The following is a 21,494-nucleotide window of genomic DNA, read 5'->3' on the forward strand; positions in this document are numbered from 1 at the left end:
TCACAAGACTGTAACTCCAGCCATGTGTCAGCTTGGCTTCCTAACTTATGTGAAGTCTATGTGCAATGTGCTGGTACTGACACCACAAAGTGAACAGGAGATGCAATGGGACAAATGAGGCAAGTGGCTAATACCCCTTTTGGCCTAATCTTACAGTTTCTAAAATGAGTTACGGGCCTACAGCACTACCAGCTTGAGCCTGTCAGGGAGGGCGAAAGACAAGGGGAAAACCCACCATGGTTTGGAGCAGACTGGACACCGGCACTCTGACTGGGGCTGAGTGATGACTGAGGGCGTTGCAGCTTCCCAGGTTGGCATTGAAGTTGATGCTGTTGATAGAACTAACCATTGGCCACTGATTATGAAAGGGCACCAGACAATATTTGTCACGATGTCAAACTATTCTGGGTGGTTGCTTATGAATAATTTGTATCATTTTTCTTTACATTTTCCAAAGTGTTGTACAGCTTTCAGGGGCTTCTTAAAAAGGAATGACATTTAGGCCAAGGGCTGGTGGCTCATATCTCTAATCCTAGCAACTCAGGACACTTGAGATCTGAGGATCACAATTCAAATCCAGTCTAGGCAGGAGAGCCTGTACGGATATAACCTCCAATTAACCACCAAAAAGCTGCAGCTGGAGCTATGGATCAAGTAGAACAGCAGAAAAAGCTAAGGGAGAGTGCCCAGGCCTGGGGTTCAAGCTGCAGTACACACACACACACACACACACACACACACACAGAGGAATGAAAGAAATAGCACTTAAAATTTTTGGTTTTACCTAGATACATGAGGCCATATAGGATAAGGCTAAATGAAAGGACTTCCAAGATATAGAAACAAGAGCCATATAAGGTGTGACTGTTGTTCTTAATGTACTATGTTGTTTCTCATCTTGCCTTGTTATCTGATATATTGTATATATATGTTTATTTGAAATAGGATAGGGAAAGAGGAAAACAAGATGAGGGGATAGGGTGGGGGCGAGAAATGGGGACAAAAACATGAGAAGGGGTAACAATGATTGTTAAGAAATGTACCTTTTGTCTGGCGAATATAATGTAACTCTTCTATTAATTACAATAAAAAATTAAAAAAGAATTCAGTCGTATAAAAAATTTGGTTTTATTGAGTTTAGCATACATAGTAGACCATGCACCTTAAACATGCAACATTAAAGTGTGAATATTCACATTTTGTGAATTATGCCTTGCCTTATTTTGTGGGGTTTCAATAGAAAACCTGAAATGACATTATTTAGAAAGAGAAGGCATTTAATTAACCACCAAATATACTTGAAGTAGAGCTGTGGCTCAAATAATAGTGCTAGTCTCGAGCAAAAAAATGCTCACGGACAGTGCCCAGATCTGGACACACACACACACACACACACACACACACACACACACACACACACACACACACGTGCGCGCGCGCGCACAACTAATACAATTTGAGGGTACTCCATCTTCATGGCTGCATCCAACTGTAATATTAAATCCTGAAGGCCCCATTTCCAATACCATCAACCTTTGGATTCAGTGTACTAAGATTTCAAATTTGTAGAGGACACATTCAAACTGTGATACGCTTAAACACTGCAAAAAAAAAAAAGAGAAAAGTACAGCTCTTGATAAGTAAATGAATCAGTGGAAAGATGGGGATCTGACCTTTTCCAGCCTCTAAGGCCTAATAGTAAGTTTAATGTAAATGAAGATGGGAGGATAAATATTTAAATATTAGGAGCATAGTGTGTGAAAAGCAAGGAAGTAATATAGGAAGGCCTATGCATTCCTTACTCATGACACTTCTTTTTTTCTTTATTGTGCTAGTCCTGGGGCTTGAACTTAGGACCTGGGCACTGTTGCTGAATATTTGCTACTGATGTTAGTCATCTACCATTTGAGGCACAATTCCATTTCAGCTATTTTATGCTTAGTTGGAGATAAGATTTTCCTGCCCAACATGGCATTAAACTGCGATTCTCAGATCTCACCTTCCTGAGTAGCTAGAGTTACAGACAAGTGCCACTGGGCTTGGCTAAATTAGGTGAGATACTCCTGATTAAGATTTATATTAGGAAGCTGGGAGTGTGGCCTAGTGGTAGAGTGGTTGCATAGCATGCATGAAACCCTGGATTTGATTCCTCAGTACCACATACTCAGAAACAGCTGGAAGTGGTGCTGTGGCTCAAGTGGTAGAACACTATCCCTGAGAAAGCCCAAGGACAGTGCCCAGGCCCTGAATTCAAGCCCCAGGATAGGCAAAAAAAAATTGTATTAAGTTTCAGTTCCAAAGCAATAATATGTTGTAAAAATGCATTGTTGATACAAATAACAAAATAAAAATAAACCATTCTTAATTGCATCCAGGGAGTTGACAATGGAAAGGAAAGGGGCTCTCACAAACTGTGTGTAGAATTTGCAAATCAGTACAAGTTTTTTGTTTATTTGTTTTTTTAAGTGTTAGCCCATTTGGGCTGCTGTAACAAAATGCCTGAGATGGGAAAACATACAAGAGGCATTTATTGCTCACAGTTCTGGAAGTTGGAAAGTTTAAAATCAAGACATCAGATTCATTGTCTAGTGGTAGCTCATTCTTCATAGATGGTGCCTTCTCTTTAAAAAGGAGTTGTGCAGGAAGGATTCAATTCAAAATATTAAGTCAGAAGCACCTTGATCAATCGTCTCTTCCAATGTTCTCCATGTCTTTCCCAACTCTACCTTTTAGCATGGTGGATGGAGAAAGGGAAGAGGCTTGTTGGGGCTTTTAATTTTGTGGTGATTTGTATTATTTTCTTTGTTTTTGTCTTTCATTCTATTTCTCCACTTCTTTTCTTCCTTTCTCTATCTCTTTCCTTCTTTCTTTCTTCCTAGCCTTTGGCATTAGATTTATGCATGTGAATTTTGGGTAGATACAAATATTTAAAAATCACATTGGAAATTTCCCAGCAGTGCATTACAAATGGACAGACAATGTCCAGGATGCAGTAGATAGAAGATGATTTGATCTGGCTCAGTGTAAGCTAGACATCTTCTTGTATAATTCTTATTGTTGTCTTTTTGACAGAGGAGGAAACAGAAGCTCAACAAGGTCAAGTGGTTTGCTCAAGTTCACACAGCAGTTTTCCATGAAGTGAGTCCTTAATCTAGGGCTGGGTAACTCCAAAGTTCATTCTTGACTTGTTGTAATGTAATATACAAAAATGTATGCAAGTTTTCTGGGGCTTTTGACATTTGTCAGCTCAGGGGAAGTGACATATGCTTTTCATGGAAAGTCTCACACTTCAAAATGAACAGAAGACAGAAAGAATTGAGATCTGTCATCTGTGGCTGATGCTTCATTTTCATTTTCATTTTTTTTTTGTCGGTTGTGGGGCTTGAACTTTGGGCCTGGGTACTGTCCCTGAGCTCTTCAGCTCAATGCTAGCACTCTACCACTTGGGCCACAATTCCTACTTCTGGTTTTGTGATGGTTAATTGGAGATAAGAGCCTCCTGGACTTTCCTGCCCAGGTTGGCTTTGAACCACAATCCACAGATCTCAGCCTCCCAAGTAGGTAGGATTATAGATGTGAGCCACCAGTGCCCGGCTGCTGCTTCATATTCTATGTGAGCATTCAGCACATAGAATTTTCTAATATATGTCCAGTACTAACATAGCCATCCACTAAACCTAGGAGTTGGTATTCCAGTTAGTGTTTACTTCTAGATTTTAGTTAATAAGCTCCAACATTGTACATTTATTATAATTAATATTGGGGAACTTTCAGCATGTGATTCAATGTGGAGAATGTTCATCAGACATTATAAGGTGTCCTAGATGTCTTATAAGTGAAATAAAAAGTTAATGAAAATGATTCATGAGATTTCTGCATTATGAAACAAGATGCTATAAAGCATTTAAGTCTCATGGCTAGGGGGACAAGGAGGAGTCTGCAAAGCATCTATAATTTCATTAGCCCCTGGTGAATATATTCAACATTTATTTTGTAGTCATTCCATGCAAAGTCTTTGGAATTCCCAGAGGAATAGAGATATATCCCATACATTCAGTGTCCAAATGCAAATGAGACCTGGAGCCTGTCCTAGGAGTTCTGGGGGAGGTGGTGCAGGCTCTGACCCACCTAGAATTCTGAGGGTAAACTGGAGTGTCAGGGTGTTGCAGAGGATGATGGCGGTAGCAATAAAACCTTAAAGGTTGAAGTCTTCTCAATGCTGAGCATTAGCAGTGTATATTTCTTCTGTGTCCATGTCAAGCATTATGGCATAGTTCAAACAAGGGAGGAAGGTATTATCCAAGCAGGCCCAGAGGTCGATGCTCACGGAATGCAGGGCTTTCTTGTGAGATAAGGACGTTGGTACTTGAGGAGTAAAGAGGGCTTCGTTGGCAATGTGATATTTGACGTGGATTATTAAGCATGATAGGAAGTGATCGGAGAAATGGATAAGCGAAAAGAGGGTTCCGGGAAGAGAGAATCACATATGCAGAAACAGGATGTGTGAAGGGGCAGGAGAGATGACTCATTTAGTTTGGCAGGAATCTGGGCAGGTCGTTGGCACAAGAAGAGCAGAAGATGGGTAAAGTCTAGACTGGTGACGTCTTCCTATTTGTGACCTACTTTCCTCACCAGAATGGATCCTCAGTGAGCAAATGACCTCACTCATCTTGCTTGCTGATTTCTGACCAGTATCCAGATAGTGTTTGACAGAGTGTGGGGATAAGTCAACCATGACTAAATGAATGGAGAGTGCTTGAAGACCCCAGTGGTAATTTGGATCTGGACTCTCTCCAAAGGAGCACATGTTAGAAACTTGGTCCTCAGTTTGGTACTATTGAAAGTGATGGAACTTTTGAAATGGGACCTTGTAGGAAGTTCTCAAGTGATACCAATGTGCCCTTAGGGGAGATTGTGGGACTGGCGCTTTCTTTGTTGGTATCTCAGCTATGATGTTTCACCATCTACTCCTCCCCACTCCCTCCCCCACAATCATGATGTGCTGTCTTATCACTGTTCCAAAAGGAATGGGTTCTCATGGCTGAGAACCTCAAAAATGGATCCAAATAAACCTCTTTTCTTTATAAGTTATTTCAGGTATTTGTTATAGCAATGGGAAGCTGGATATCACGGGTCTTCTTCACTAATCACTGAGGTAACACATGAGGCCCTTCTGGTTTGCCATTCAATTATTCACTTATTTCTGAGACAGGGTCTCACTGTACAATCCAGACTGATCTTCAATTTCTGATCCTTCTGCCTTGCCCTCCAGAGAGTTGAGTAGAATTACAGGTGTGTGCTACTATGTCCAAAATCTTTTTCCCCCTTCTGTTTCTCCTTTGTTTTCTTTCTCCTTGTCCTAATCTTCTTCCTCTCTATCTCTCAATGGAGATCTCAATTCTTGCTTGAGTATAGTCTAAGTAGTCTTTCTCTTTTTTTTTTCTTTCTTGCAGGTCCTGGGGACTGAACTCAGGGCCTGAGCACTGTCCTTGAGCTTTCCTCAAGGCTAGTGCTCTACCACTTGTACCACAGTACCACTTCCAGCTTTTTCTATGTATGTGGAATGGAGGAATAGAACACTGGTCTTTGTGCATGTTAGGCAAGCACTCTACCACTAGGCCAAACTCCTGGCCTCCTAAGTAGTCTTTCTGAGAACATTTCTGGGTGGTAAACTTTCTGAATCTAGGTATATATTTAAGTTGTACTTACTTTCTCCTTATCCTTATATTACAGTTGTAGATGTTGAAGCCTGAGTTGAAGCCTGTATTATTCTTTTGTAAGTTGACTATTTACATACCCCTCACCACCAAACCTTTCACAATCTCATTTTCTGAGTAGGTAGGATTACAGGCATGAGCCACCAGCACCCAGCAATAAATCAGATTCTTTATGGTTCTTTGCCTCATTAAAACACTCATGGTTATGATCTTGAAGATCAAATGCTAGACTTGGAGGTCAAATGCTAGAATTGAAGACACCATACTGTTACTTCAGAGATTGTGCCAAAGTTTACATGTAATTTTTTTTTGTCAGTCCTGGGGCTTGAACTTAGGGCTTGGGCACTGTCTTGGGCTTTCTCACAAGGTTAGTGCTCTACCACTTGAGCCACAGCTCCACTTCTGAGCTTTATGTATGCCAGGCAAGCACTCTACCACTAGGGTACATTTCTGGCCCCTGTTTAGATGTAATTTAAATGTGCCTCCAAAAGTTGAATGTGTTAGAGCTTGGTCTTCAATGAGGCTTATTAGGAGTTGAGATCTTTAAGAGATAGGACCAAGATGGGGTATATTAGGTCAATTAGGATTGTGTCCTTACAAGGGATTATGGGACTTCAGACTCCCTCTCCCTCCCTCCCTCCCTCCCTCCCTCTGGCTTTCTGTTTTGAGATGTGATCTTTTCTTCCCACAAATACCCCAACTATTGCCATCTGCCAAAAGAAGGAATAGCAGAGGGAAAGCTCTCATCAGAATCTGTGCCATGTTGTTTGAGTCTCTGAAATAGTGAATTAAATATTCCTGCCACTCCCCTCCCTGACTCTTTTGTTTTCTGTATGTGCTATTCCTGGGGCTTGAACACAGGGCCTGGGCACTATCCCTGGGCTTCTTTTACTCAAGGCTTAGCACTCTACCACTTGCACCACACCTGCATTTCCAGCTTATTATGTATGTGTACTTACTTGGAAAGAAGAGTCTCACAAACTTACTTTCCTTGGGCTGGCTTCAAACCCAGATCCTCAAACCTCAAGCCTTGTAAGTAGCTAGGATTCTATCTCTCTCTTTTAAAATAAAGCGATTTTGGCTTGAAGTTCCAGTATCACATTGAAAGATGGACTGATCCAGCCTCAATGAAGGTACAGGGTGTGGATAGTGTCTGGACATATCCCAGGGGTATAAAGATACAGTGGTCCCTCTTTTTTTCTGTGCAGAGTGAAGAATGTAAGTTATCATCGGAGTCCTGGGTTGTAATTCAGAAAGCATATTGGTATACTAACCCTGCAGATGGCTCTGTGCTTCCAGTACCTGATTGTTCCCAGCAACAGACACAAACAAGTCCAAAGTATCATTTTCTGGACAATCAAAGCCACCTCTCACCTTACCAACTGTTCTGTGATGTTAAAATTTTCTGTTGTCTTTAATCCCTGTTTCACATCCCTAACTTCCCAGGTCCCACTGATGCTTCTGCAATTTGGGGTCAAAATAATGTGTTTCTTAATTCCTTGCACCCCCTGGGTCCCCTGGGTGGCAGGACAGATATGCCACAGATAGAGTCACTGCTGGCCCATGTTTCCCAGGCCTCCATAGAACACTTGAGATGGCAGGCAGCTCAGGGACTTTTGGAGTCTGCAGACAGTGACACAGCTGTGACTCATTTTTCCCCAGCTCTTTTTTTTTTTTTTTTTTTTTTTTTTTGCTTCCTGCCCCTCTCCCCACATTTGCTGCCAGCTCAGCCTCATGTTGCATAGAAAAGTCCTTAACCAGACTCTAACAAAATAATAGCTTTTGTCTCCAGCGATTGGCTGTTATCATTCTTTTCTTCTCTGTGGAGGGAGCAAGATTTCTCATTTATTTCTTCCTGCTCCCGGTGAATTGAGTTTTCTTTTAGGGTCTTTGTAAATTGCAGGGTTATTTTTTTTTTTGAAGTCTCTCATTTCTTGCCTACACACTCCCATTATTTCTTTGAATTCTTTAGCAGCGAGCTTCGTTTATTCTATTCGTGATGTTCTCTACCCCTACATGTTTTGCCTTTAATGGTTCTTCCATTCAAAAAGCCAATTTTATTCTGTGCCCTTGAGTTATTATTTTTAATAGCAGTATTATTTCTCTGTATTCCATCTACTTCCCAATTAAAAAAATTTCAGAAACTTGATTGGAGTTACTTCTTTAATATCACAAATCTGAGTTATTGCAAAGTCCGTGTTTCCTAAAATGTAGTTATTTATTTTATTTTTTTAAAAATTGTTATTAAAAAGGTGATATACAGAGATGTTATAGTCCATTAATGAGTACATTTCTTTTTGGACAATGTCACCCCTTCTCTTACTCTCAGTTTCTTTTCCCTCTTGTCCCCTCTCACAAGTTGTATAATTCATTTCCAACATAGTGTCTAATAAGTACCACTAATGCATTCACTTCTTGTCCCTTCATTTCTATGCCTCCCCTACCTTCCCAAAGATAGATAAACGAACAAACACGGCAGAAAGAACAGAAAAGAGAAACAATGACAAAAAAACTCTCATTTTCATTTGCTGAAGTTCATTTTGCTATAAATCATTTTATAGGATCAGAGGCATATAGGCTTGCACCTTTGTGTTTCTCCCCTAAGGGTATCCTCCTTTGATTTCACTGTATGTGAGTTTCTAGAGTCATATATATATATATATTTTTTTTTTCCCCCAGAGCTGAGAATTGAACTCAGAGCCTTGCCCTTGCCAGGCAAGGGCTCTTCCGCGAGCCAAATCCCCAACCCCAAGAGTCCTATATATTGTATCATGTCCCAGGCTCTTGTAGATCTAGCTCCCACATTTGAGAGAAAACATGAGCCATTTGTCTCTGAGTTTGGCTTACCTCACTTAATGACTAAATAGCACAATATTACCTTTTCTAATGGCTATGTAAAATACTATTGTGTATAGGTACCATAATTTTGGATCCATTCATCTATTGTAAGTCATCTGCGCTGTTCTCATAACTTGACTATTTGAATAGTACAGCAATGAACATGGGTGTTGCTTGTCCTTTTGGTTTCCTGGCTTGTGGTGTTCTGGATAGATGCCCAGGAGTAGTAAGGCTGGGTTGCAAGGAAGATCTATGTTTAGCTTTTTTTTTGAGAATCGTCCAGACTGCTGTCCAGAGTGGTTGAAACAGTTTACATTCCCATAAACAGTGCAATACAGTTCCTTTCCCCCCCATCCCTGCCAACATTTGTTGTCGCTTAAATTCACAATGTTGTTCAGTCTAACGGTGGTGGGGGGTGAGATGGAATCTCAAAGTTGTTTTGACTCACATTTCCTTTGTGGCCAGGAGCATTTCTTTATGTATTTCTTTGCCATTCTTACCTCTTCTTCTAAGCAGTCCTTCCTTAGCACCTTTGCCCATTCAGTGATTGGTTTATTAACTTGGGAAGTGGGTACTGTTTGAGCAACATGTATATTTTAAATATTAGGCCTTCATTGGGTATATTACTAGTAAAGAGCTTCTTTCAGTCTGTTGGCTGTCTTTCTAGTTTAATAACTATGTCTTTTGCTGTATAGAATTTTTTTATTTTGATGTAATCCCATTTATTGTGCCCCTGGGGCTTGTTTCAAAAAGTTTTTGCCTATGCCTATGAGTTACAGTGTTTCTCCTAAGTCTCTTGCAGCAATTTCAAAGTTTCAGGTCTGATGTTGAGATTTTTGATCTACTTTGAGTTGATATTAGTGCATGGTGACAAAAATGGATCCATGTTTAGTTTCCTGCATATGGATGCCCAGTTTTCCCAACACCAATTATTGAAGACACTATCCTTTTTTTCCCACTGGATATCTTGGCTTCATTATCAAACGTTAGATAACTGTAGGTATATGATTTTATTGAACTTTGGTGTGTGTGTGTGTGTGTGTGTGTGTGTGTGTGTGAAAACCAAGCTGTTTTTGTTATTATAGCTCTGTAGTAGGGCTTTACTTGTCTTCTCTTTTCTCTTCCTCCTCCTCTTCCCCCCCTCCCTTCTTGTTCTTCTGCTTCTGCTTCTCCTGTTTCTGCTTCTTCTTCACCTAGAAATGCTTTGGTTATTCTTGGTCTTTTGTTATTTCTTTTTTATTGCTTCTCTATCTCAGTGAAGAAGTTCATTGGGATTTTGATGAGGATTGCATTAAATTTGTATATCACTTTTGGCAGTATGGTCATTTTCACAATATATATTCTACCTATCCATGAACGTGGAAGGTCTTTCCATTTCCTGATATCGCCTTTACTTTTGTTGTTGTTGTTATGAATACCCATTGCTTCCTTGTTTAAGTTTATTCCAAGATGTTATATTTATTTATTTATTTTAAGTCTATTGCAAATAGAGTTGTTTCTATATTTCCCTCTCTACTTCCTCATTGTTGGTATAAAAAGGCTACTGATTTTTGTGGGTTTATTTTGTATCCTGCTACTGCTACTTTTCCAAAGTAACTGGTTAGCTTTAGGATCTTGGGGGTGGAGTCTTTTGAGTTCTTTAGATATAAAATCATGTCATCTGCAAATAGGGATAGTTTGACTTCTTTCCCTCTGTGAGTCCCTTTTATAACTTTTTCTTGCCTGTTGCTTTGGCTAGGAATTCCATAATTATATTGAAGAAGAGTGAAGAGAGTAGACAAACCTTGCTTTTTCCCTGATTTTAGAGGAAATGTTTTCAGTGTGTTCATTCAGTATGGTGTTGCCTGTTGGCCTGTCATATATACTCTTTATTACTTCGAGGTATGTTCCTTCTATTCCTAGCTTCTCCAGAGCTTTTTAATATGAATGGATGCTCTATTTTGTCGAAGGCTTTTCCTGTATATATAGAAATGATCATGTGGTTCTTGTCTTTGGCTCTGTTAATGTGATTTATTCTGTTTATTGATTTATGTATGTTAAACCAGCCTCACATCTCTTGGATGAAACATACTTGATCATTATGTATGATGTTTTTGATTAGTTGCTGGATTCTGTTGGTTAGGATTTTATTGAAGATCCTTGAGTCTGTGTTCATGAAAAAGATTGGTCTATAGTAATCTTTTTTTCACTGGATCTCTACCTCATTTTGGGATGAATGACCTTGACTTTATAAAATGAGTTTGAAATTGACCCTTCTGTTTCTGTTTCATGGAAAAACTTGAGAAATATTGGTGTGGTTTACACCTGTAATCCTACCTACTCAAGAAGCTGAGATCTGTGGTTGTAGTTCAAAACCAGACTGGACAGAAAAGTCTGTTGAGACTTTTATCATAGATTAACCACCAAAAAGCTAGAAACAAAACTGTAGCTCAAGTGGTAGAAAGTGAAAAAGCTAAGGGACAGTGCCCAATCCCTGAATTCAAGCCCTAGTACCAGCACCAAAGGAATAGGTGAGGGGACATACTATTTGAAAATCCTCATGGTTATCTTGAGTTTCACAGAATAAAACTTCAAACTCACTTTCAGCTAAGTGTCAACTGTAGCCAAACCCTTCGATGCTCTCTAGGTTAAAGTGCCTCTAACCTAAAATGAAGTGAATAAATGCTAATTAATATCTATAGCATCTCAGGCCATAAAGTGATGGCAGTGGTTATCTTTATCCTTATTCTCATTTAAGGAAACTAGAATTCAAGAAGAAGTCATCCTCTCATATACACACTTGCCCTAAAATGTATGCTTAAAACTACTCTATAGAATCGTCAAGATCTGAACCCCCATAACCTGAACATAATATTTATCAGACAGCTCTGAAAATAAGATTGGCTTCTTCACAGACAAATATCCCTCTTGGAGTGGAATTTTAAAAATCCTCTGCAGTGATTGCAAGAAGTTTGGGGTTTGTATCTCTACAAAGTCCCCAAGGGCTGCTGCTGCTGCAGCTGCCACTACTGGAAGATGTCCCATTATGATTGAGAAGAGGGGAGCAGCAAGGCTCCTGTCTTTGATTTTCTTTAGCAATTTCTCATTAATCCAGACTTGGAATGTTTCTTTTGCTGTTCTACAGAAGAGCCTCTGTAGCCATGGCTAGTATATTTGAAGTCTTTAGAAGGCAAGACGACTAACGATAATAAAAAATAGTAAAACCACGAGAGAGAGAGAGAGAGAGAGAGAGAGAGAGAGAGAGAGAGAGAGAGAGAGAGAGAGAGAGAAGAAGAAGAAGAAGAAGAAGAAGAAGAAGAAGAAGAAGAAGAAGAAGAAGGGAGGGAGGGAGGGAGGGAGGGAGGGAGGGGGAGGGAGGGAGGGAGGGAGAGGGAGGGAGGAAGGGAGAGTTTAATTAGAAAAAGGAAGGCAGGATGAAGCTGCTTAGACTTGTCTCTAGGAAGAGCCTCCTTAAAGGTGTGAACTGTGTTTATTAATGATGAGATCAGGATTTTTGATGTAATGAGCAAACAGATGTTGATTTTAACAGCTACTATTTTAGGACTATTTAAAGCTTTAAAGTCTTAAAACTTTTATAAAATAATAGATTGCATTAGTACATTTTCATACCTGTACAGAATGCACTGTACTTACTCCACCACTTTCTTATCTCCCTCCTCACTCCCACAAGTCCTCCTCCCTCTTTTATGATCTTATGTTTTTAGATTTAGAGTCTACGTATCAAGGAAAAATATATTTGTCTTTTTTTTGTAGTCGGGCTCTTTTACTTGATGTGTTAATCCAGTGCCATTCATTTCAACAAATGGTGCCAGGAAAATGGACATCATTTCATTAATTTTAATGGTTGGATAATACACCATTATGAATCTCTATTGTAATTTCTTCATCTATTCATGTTTTGATGGATACCGAAGCTAATTCCACAGCTTGGCCACTGTGAATAGTGCCGTAATGCACATGGGACTACACATATCGGATTCCTTTGTACATGTGCTCAGGAATGGCATAGCTAGATTATATAATAGTTTAATTTTAGTAATAGTTTGGAATCTCCATATTCATTTCTACAGTGGCTACACTAAATTACATGTCCAGCTCTTGTATATAAAGGCTCTGTTACCTTGCTGGCATCTTTGATAAGATTAACTGCTGTTTATTTTGTTAATGGTAGCCACTCTAACTGAGGCGATAGGAAGTGTCAATATTGTTTTGACTTGCATTTTCTGAATGGCTAAGGATGTTGGACATTTTCCCATGTTATTCATTGGTCATTTGTGCTTCCTCTTTTAAGAACTATCCGTTCAGTTCACTTGTCTTTTTTATTAGCTTGTTTCTGCTTTTTGTGTTTATTTTTCATTGTGAGTTCTTTAAAATATTCTGGATATTAATATTTTACCCAGTGAATATCTGGCAAAGATTTTGCTGTCATTCCTTAGGCTGTTTCTTCACTCTGGTAATTGTTTTGTTTGATGTGCAGAAGCTTTTTAATTTGATGCAGTCCCATCTGTCGACTCTTGCTCTTATTTCCTCAGTTATTGGATTCTATTCAGAGTTATTGCTTCTACTTGTATGGTGAAGCATTTCTCCTTGTTTTTCTGTAATAGGTGGAAAGTTCCAGGTCTTACAGTAATGTCCTTGATCTACTTTGAGTTGCTTTCCTCCCTAGTTTAGTCTTCTACCTCAAAACCATTTATTTAAGACACTTTTCCATTCAGTGCCTTTGTTAAGAATTAAATGGCTATAACTGTACTGGCATACATATCTCTTCCTTCCTTTTTTCTTCCTCCTTTCTTTCCATTCCCTCCCTCCCTCCCTCCCTCCCTCCCTCCCTCCCTCCCTCCCTCCCTCCCTCCCTTCCTTCCTTCCTTCCTTCCTTCCTTCCTTCCTTCCTTCCTTCCTTCCTTCCTCCCTTCCTTCCATGCCTGCTCACCTTCATGACTTGCTGCCCTCTTTTCTCTTTGTGTGGGTGTGTGACAGTACTGGGGCTTGAATCAGGGCCTAAGTGTTGTCCCTGAGCTTTTTTGCTCAAGGTTAACAATACCACTTGAGCCACTAATGCCACTTCTGACTTTTGGTGACGTAATGGTCTCTTGGACTTTCCTACTTGGACTGGCTTTGAACCATAATCCTTATATTTCAGCCTCTAGATTAGCTAGGATTAATGAAGAAGCCATTGGAAACTGGCATCTGGGTTCTTTATTCTCTTACATTGGTTTACTTGTTTTTATGACAATATCAAACATTGCATTGACTCTGTTTCTTACTTTCAGTAATGTAACCATTTTTACAATATTACCTCTGCTCTTCCATTACTATGGGGAGCATTTCCATCTTCTAGAGCCTTTTCTTTCTTTTTTTTTTGTCAGTCGTGGGGCTTAAACTCTTGGCCTGGGCACTGCCCCTGAGCTCCTCAGCTCAAGGCTAGTGCTCTACCACTTAAGCCACAGCACCACTTCCAGTTTTCTGATGGTTAACTGGCGATAAGAGTCTTACAGACATTTGTACCTTGGCTTTGAATGGCAAGCCTCAGATCTCAGCCTCCTGAGTAGCTAGGATTACAGGCATGAGCCACCAGCACCCAGCTCATTTTCTTCCTTTACTGTTCTATCGATTTTTTTAAATTGTAAAAGCGTTATCTTTTGTTTTGGCTAAATGTTTGCTAATTTTTTATTATTGGTTTATTTTGGAGTAGTGGGATTATAACTCAGGACTTCTCATTCATTCAATTTGCTTTCTTGATTGGGGCCCTACAACTTGGTCCATTCCTCCAGTCCAGTGTTTTGTGTTTATTTTGGACACAGTCCTCTTCCATGTATACTATACACATGTCTTTTTTGCTGTATTTTTCAAATATGGGGTTACATTTATACCAAGGCTGGGTTGGATCATGACCTTCCTCTTTGCCCTTCCCTGGGTAGAGTTACCCACTCGTCCCTGTCCAGTCTTTGGGCCAGCAGAACAGAATTTGGGGGAAGAGATTCACTGTGGCCTCTTAGCGGAGTCACATAGTGCAGTCGTGACTGTGGAAGAGGCTGGCTGCTCTCCCTGCCTCTACCCCACTTCTCTGTGGCATCAGCAGAGTAAGATAACCATTCATTGAAGAGGCATGTCCAGAACCTTTGTAAACTATCAAATATCGGTTGGTCAAATTTGGTCATCTTTGATCATATGGTGGAGATTCAATTCCATATGAAATATAGTGTTTCTCTTGGAAAACATTTTTTAGTATTCTTAAAAAGTTTTTATTGTAATTAATAGAAGAGTTACAGTTACAGGAGCATTACTTCACATACATTGATACCCCTTCTCATATTTTTGTCCCCATTTCCCTCCCCTTAGTATTTTTTAATCCATCTGAAATCGTACAAGGAATAAGTGAACAAGTTCTTGTTATCCCAGAGTGGATAAACAAAAGTCTATACAATAAAAAAAGCCCTTTCTACTCTTCTTATCTACTCTTGTCATCATCTTCTCTCCTGGCAGACAAAACTTGCTTCAATTTCTTTTCATACGTTCAGCTTCATGTCCCCACAGAGCTGACCATGTTTACACTCTTGAGTGCTTCCTTGTCTGGAGTCTTGGCTGACCTTGTGAGTTGCTTTGATCAATAGGATAAGGACAGTTTGATGACATTTCTTGGAAACTCCAAACAAATATCACTTAAAAACTGACTACTTTGAATTCATAGTTTGGATGAACCCTGGGTTTAGCTAATCTTACTCTATAGAGTCTTATGGAATATCTTTGCATACATATTTCATACACAAGAATAGAATTCTACACATAAAATTCATAAATCAAAGGGCAAGCACATTTTCCCGAAATTATCTTTCAAAAAGCTTTTCACTAAATTACATTTTCTCTATGAATATGCAATGGGGACTGCCTGCCTGCTTGCTTTCTCTCCCTCTTTCTCCCCCCTCTCTTTCTTTCTTTTTCCCGCCCTTCCTTCCTTCCTCCCTCCCTCCCTCCTTCCCTTCCCTTCCCTTCCCTTCCCTTTCCTTTCCTTCCTTCCTTCCTTCTTTCTTCCTTCCTTCCTTCCTTCCTTCCTTCCTTCCTTCCTTCCTTCCTCCCTTCCTCCCTCCTTTCCTCCCTTTTTCCCTCTCATTTTTCTTTTTGCTGATACTGAATCTTGAATTCGAGACCTTATGCTTATATTTGTCTTTTGTTCTCAAGGCTGGTATTTTTACCTCTTAGTCATACCTCCACATTTTTCTTTTGTCTGGTTAATTGGAAATAAGAGTTTCCTAGATTTGTCTGCCTGGGGTGGTTTCCTTAGTAGCAACATTAACAGGTGTCAGCCACCAATGTCTCAGCATGCCCTCTTTTTCATATAAAATCTATCAATTCTGCTGGATTGGAAAAGGGTTAATATTAATCAAGATGTATTGAACTTTTATACTGACATGTTAAATTGAAACCTTTTTGTACAATTAAAGCTAATAAAAACGTGGATGAGAAAATGAAAGCGAAAATGGCATCTCTTTCAGTGCTAATTTCTCTGACCATAGATCTATGTTAGCATATTGTCTTTATTCTTCTGTGAATTTTCTGTTTGTAGTGTGTGTGTGTGTGTGTGTGTGTGTGTGTGTGTGTGTGTGTGTGTGCATGCCTGTTCTAAGGCTTAAATTTAGGGCCTGGATGCACTCTCTTGAGATTTTTGTTTGCTTATTTGTTTGTTTGCTTGATAATTGGAGATAAGAGTCTCAAGGCTGGGTACTGGTGGCTCATGCCTATAATCCTAGCTACTCAGGAGGCTGAGATATAGGGATTGTAGTTCAAAGCCAGCCTAGGCAGGAAAGTCCCTGAGAATCTTATCTTCAAGTAACTACCAGAAAACCAGAAATGGTACTCTGGCTCAAAGACGTAGAGCACTAGCTAGCTTTTAGTGAAGGCTCAGGAATAGCACCCAGGCCATGAGTTCAAGCCCCAACATCAGCAACAAAAAAAGTCTCATGGACTTTCTTGCCCCACCTGGCTTTGACCCACAATCCTCTGCTCTTAGCATCCCGAATAGCTAGGATTACAGGCATGAATCACTGGCATCCAGCTGTGTTTTTACTCTGACTAATATTTTCTTGTTGAACTGCTGGAATAACTGAATGACTCAAAATTCAGTACTGTAGATGTTAATTTTGTTTGTCAAATGTATTGTATTTTCTCAGTCTTTTACTGGGCTTCATATATATATACATATATGTATATGTATATACACATTGGTGCTCGCGTTTGTACGCACGTGTGTGTGTGTGTGTGTGTGTGTGTGTGTGTGTGTGAGAGAGAGAGAGAGAGAGAGAGAGAGAGAGGTCTACAGAAGCTAGTGATGTTCGTGAGTTGACTTATGGCCTTTGAGTCTTATAATACAAATATTTTTACAACATTCTTGTAATGATCTTAAAACTGTGTTTTCTTAACCCTTTCAGCTTTATTCTGTTGTAAGGCAGGCATGTTGAAAAGTAAACACAATTCCTACACTGCTGGATACAAAATCCAATCCTTACCATACATACAGCCTTGGGCTGAGCTGTCTCCAGACACTCTTTTTCTAATGGATTTCTAATCATATCATCACATTTATTTTCTAGCTCATCTTTCCTTCAGTGATTTTACTAATGTGTGCTGTTCTTTGGAGTTTTAGTCTAATCCCTTACATGATATGACTATTCCCCTGTCAATATCAAGTAATTTTCATCCATCCCTTTTTATTTTTATCTTTTTCTTAAACTCATGTTTTTAAGGATCTTTTATTTTATTAACCTAGCTCTGGGGAAGAAGTCTCATGGGGACTCTAATTGTCATCAAAGTAAAAACGTAGTATTAATTTGGGGAGAAGAGGAATTAGCATGTTTTTATATGAAATCCTCAAATCCAGAAAGTATTTTCCAATATCCATGCAGGTGCTACAGTTTGGATAGGGTTTGACTACACCTCTCAAACATTTATGCTGGAAGCTTTGTGCCAGGTATGGCTGTACTGAGATAGTGGGGTCTTTAGAAGTAATTTCTAGTGGGAGGAGTTAGATGATTGGTATACCAACTCAAGATGGATCAGTGCTAATCTTGTAGAACAGTTTAGGTCTTAAGAGTAAGCTGTTGGACCCTAGACATTAGCAAACAGAGGCCAAAGGAGGGTATGCATAGGAGTGGTATACAAAGACTCAAAAGCTATGTGCATATGATCATATAAAATAATAGTCTATGAAATGAACTCCAAGAAAAGGGAACAAGTGACATTTTTTAGTTGCTATTGTTGATGTTTTTGTCCTCTTCTCCTTTTGTCTTGTTTGTTAGTTTGTAAAGGGTAAAGGAGAGGATATAAAAGGTGGAATAAAGATGAACAAATACAACTGTGATGCTTAGTAGACACTATGTGGAAGAGGAACTGAATATCTTGTGGATGGGAATGGGAAGGAAAGACTGGGAGAGAGGAGCAGAAGGGGAGACATGGTTCAAAAAGAACTGTAACTTTAGTACGGCCTTATTTGTGGTCATTTGGGTAAATGCCTAGAAATGAGATTGCTGGGTCATAGGGAAACTCTATGTTTAGTATTTTGAGGAACCTCTATACTGCTTTAGAGAGTGGTTGAATAAGTTTATACTCCCATCAACAGCATAGTAGTGTGCCCTTTTGGCCACATTCCCACCAGTATCTGTTGTTATTAGACTTCTTGATAATGGTCATTCTAATTGGGGTAAGATGGAATCTCAATGTTGTTTGGATTTGCATTTCTTTTGTGGCTCAAGATGCTGAGCATTTCTTTATGTGTCTATTGACCATTCTTATTTTATCTTTAGATAAGTCTCTTTAAGTCTTTAGCCCACTTTTTAATGGGTTTTCTTTGAGGATTTGGTTTTTTTGGGGGGGGATTTGATTTTTTGAATTCTAAGTATATTTAGATATGAGGCTCTTGTCTGTTTTATGGATAGTGACCTCCCAAAGTGTGGGTTTTTTATTTATCTTTGCCATACAGAAGCTCTGCAGTTTAATGCAATCCCATTTCAAACTTTCTATGATTTGTTGTGTTTCTAGGTCATTATTAAGAGAGTTCCCCCAAACCCTTACTGTAATATTTTCAAGGTATCTGCTTTTACCTTAAGGTTTTTTATCTATTTGGAATTGATTCTGGTGCAGGGATGTGTGTGTGTGTGTGTGTGTGTGTGTGTGTGTGTGTGTGTATGACTTTTCTACAGATTTTAGCCAGTTCTATCAGCACCATTTGTTGAAGAGGCTGTCTTTCTTCCATCCCAGTTTCTTTTCTTTTTTTTTTGGCTCCATTAATGAAGATTAGGTGGCCATATGTCTACCAGTTCATTTCTGGGTCTTTGGTTTTATTCCATTGGTCCTTATGCCTGTTCCCAACCCAACAATGTTCATTGTAGCATTTTTTACCATAGCTAAGATATAGATCCTATCCAGACGCCTCTCAGTAAATGAATGGATCAAGAAAATTTGGTATATGTGCACAGTTGAATTCTATGCTTTTATCAGAAAGAATGACACCACCCAATTCATAAGAAAATGGAAAGACTTGGAAAAAATCGTATTAGTGAAGTAAACCAGACTCAAAGAAGCATGGACTCCATGATTTCCCTCATTTGTAAGAATTAGTATATGTCTAGGATAGTCCTAGAAGATGATCACTTAGCTCAATAGCTATGTACACATGACCATATAAAATGATGCTAATTGAGAGGAATTCTAAGATATGGAAACAAGAGGGTTTTCTTAGTCATTCCTGTTTTTTTTTTTTTTTTTTTTTTTTTTTGCCAGTCCTGGGCTTGGGCTCAGGGCTTGAGCACTATCCCTGGATTTTTTCTCAAGGCTAGTGCTCTACCACTTGAGCCACAGCACCACTTCTGGCTTTTTGCTACATATGTGTTACCGAGGAATTGAACCCGGGTCTTCGTGCATGCCAGGCAAGCACTCTGCCACTAGGCCAAACTCCCGGCTACAGTTGTTCTTGTTTTTAATGTACATTGTGAAGTTATTCTTTCTTAATTCATTTTTCCCTTTGGTTTATCCCCTGTTGCCACTGTATTTGATTTTATACTCTCTGTCTTGTCTATATATTTATCTTATTTGGGGAAGGGAAGTGGAACAATAAAATGCTGAAACAAAGGACAAAGGGCAAACCAATGCAACCTCGATATTCACAAGAAAATTTGAACTTTGGAAATGAACTTTATGACTTGGTGGGGGAGGGGCTGGAAGGGGAAGGAAAGTTGAAGAAAAGCAAGGGAGGAGGTATCCATGTTCGATGAGTAATGTGTTCATTACCTTACGTATGTAACTAACCCTTCTGTATAGCACCTTGGCAATAAAATTACATTTGAAAAATAAAACAATGAAAAAGTACTCATTGCTCATAACTCATATAACTGTAATCCTTCTGTATATCAACTCTAAAACAAAAAAAATTAACAAAACAAGAGGGAGCTGTTAAAAAGCAAGGTCTCCCTGTGGCTTATTCCTCCAAATATAGCTGCTCTCCCTTCCTGCTCTCTCCCAGGCTGTGACACTGGTGAGGTCTTCACCAGACACTGCCCCATACTGTTTGGCCCCTCTAACCAACAGAATCATGAGAAAAATCAAATCAGATCAAAACAACATTTTACCACCAAAGAGCTGTATGTAGAGGTATGGCTCAAATGGTAGAGTTCTAGCTCTGAAGAAAAATAAATGTTCGAGGACAGCGCCCAAGCTGTGTGCTGGTAGATAGTACCCTATCATCCTAGCTACTCAGGAGGCTGAGGTCTGAGGATCTTGGTTCAAAACCAGCCCAACCAGGAAAGTCCGTGAGACTCTTATCATCAGCTAATCACTAAAAAGCTAAAAGTTGAGTGTGGCTCATGTTGCAGAGCACTAGCCTTGAGGGGAAAAAAAAAAAACAAAAACGGTATGAGACAGCACGTAGGCCCTAAGTTCAAGCCCTATCACTGGCATGAAAAAGAAAGGAAAAAGAAAAGAAATATCCATTGCTTCTGAAAAATACCCTTGTGATTAAGAACTGTTTTTCTCATCTCAGTTCTCTGGCTTCATGATTTTTCATTTCTTCTCCTTGCAGTACTTGGGGTGCATTGAAGTTCTGCGTTCAATGAGGTCTCTTGATTTCAGTACAAGAACACAAATTACCAGGTAAGCCCTTATAAAAATAGAATCGTGATTTTTTTTTTATTTGCCTCAGAAAAGAATGGTTTCAGAGTTTTACAATCTAGCAATTTCTAGAAGGAAGTCCTTTGGTGAGTCAGTACTTGCGTGTCTTAATACATTGGTGTGCCAGCTTCTCTTTGTGATGCGAGTCATGTGACAAGATCACCATGCAGGACACAGCTTTTCCATCATCATCTGTATAATTAGTTGGTAAAAGAACGGGACAACCTCAATGTTTGTGTTTGTTTCTCCTAGGGAACTCTACTGTGAGACTGATATTCTAAGATGTACTGAACTGTGTTTTCTTTAAAAGAGAATCTCAAAATTGGAAGTAGAAATACTCATAGGAGTAGTTCATTGTTAGTGATTTTGAACAGTTTCTACATACTCCAGTAGTAACTGGATTGTAAACTTCTCAAAGGTCAGGATGTAAGCTTGGTTTGCAGTAGGCTTTATTCACAGACTAGTAAAGTTCAAAAAAATTACCAGTTTCTAGCATTTTCTACAGAAGGAGGATAGAATCCATGAAATAGCTGTTTTACTGGGGCCAAGAAGTTTCTGGTGCTTTGGGCAGAAAATGTCTCATGTATACCTTATTCAAAATCACTGTATTACATATCTTAGAGTTAGAAAGCAATTATTGTACTCAGGATGTAGCTCAGTGGTAGACCACTTGCCCAGAAAGTAATTATATGTTGTAATTATCTTCTGAGCAATGTGCTAAGTACCATAATAATACCTCTTTTCTCCTCACTGCAGAAGGTCATGGTTAAGAGTTGATTTTTTTTC

At 39.3% G+C, this 21,494-nt stretch overlaps 1 protein-coding gene across 1 annotated transcript in view; it reads left to right on the forward strand.

The window, feature by feature from the left end:
* Shc3 (SHC adaptor protein 3) overlaps window positions 1-21,494 on the forward strand; it is a 108,821-nt gene that overhangs the window by 11,995 nt on the left and 75,332 nt on the right. Inside the window, exon 3 of the mRNA XM_090329772.1 lies at window positions 20,620-20,690. Coding sequence (XP_090185898.1) covers window positions 20,620-20,690 — 71 coding nt within the window. The remainder of the gene's footprint in view (window positions 1-20,619; window positions 20,691-21,494) is intronic.

The sequence above is a fragment of the Megascapheus bottae genome, chromosome 3, assembly GCF_031878675.1.
Source record: "Megascapheus bottae isolate mThoBot1 chromosome 3, mThoBot2.hap1, whole genome shotgun sequence".
Taxonomy (NCBI): domain Eukaryota; kingdom Metazoa; phylum Chordata; class Mammalia; order Rodentia; family Geomyidae; genus Megascapheus; species Megascapheus bottae.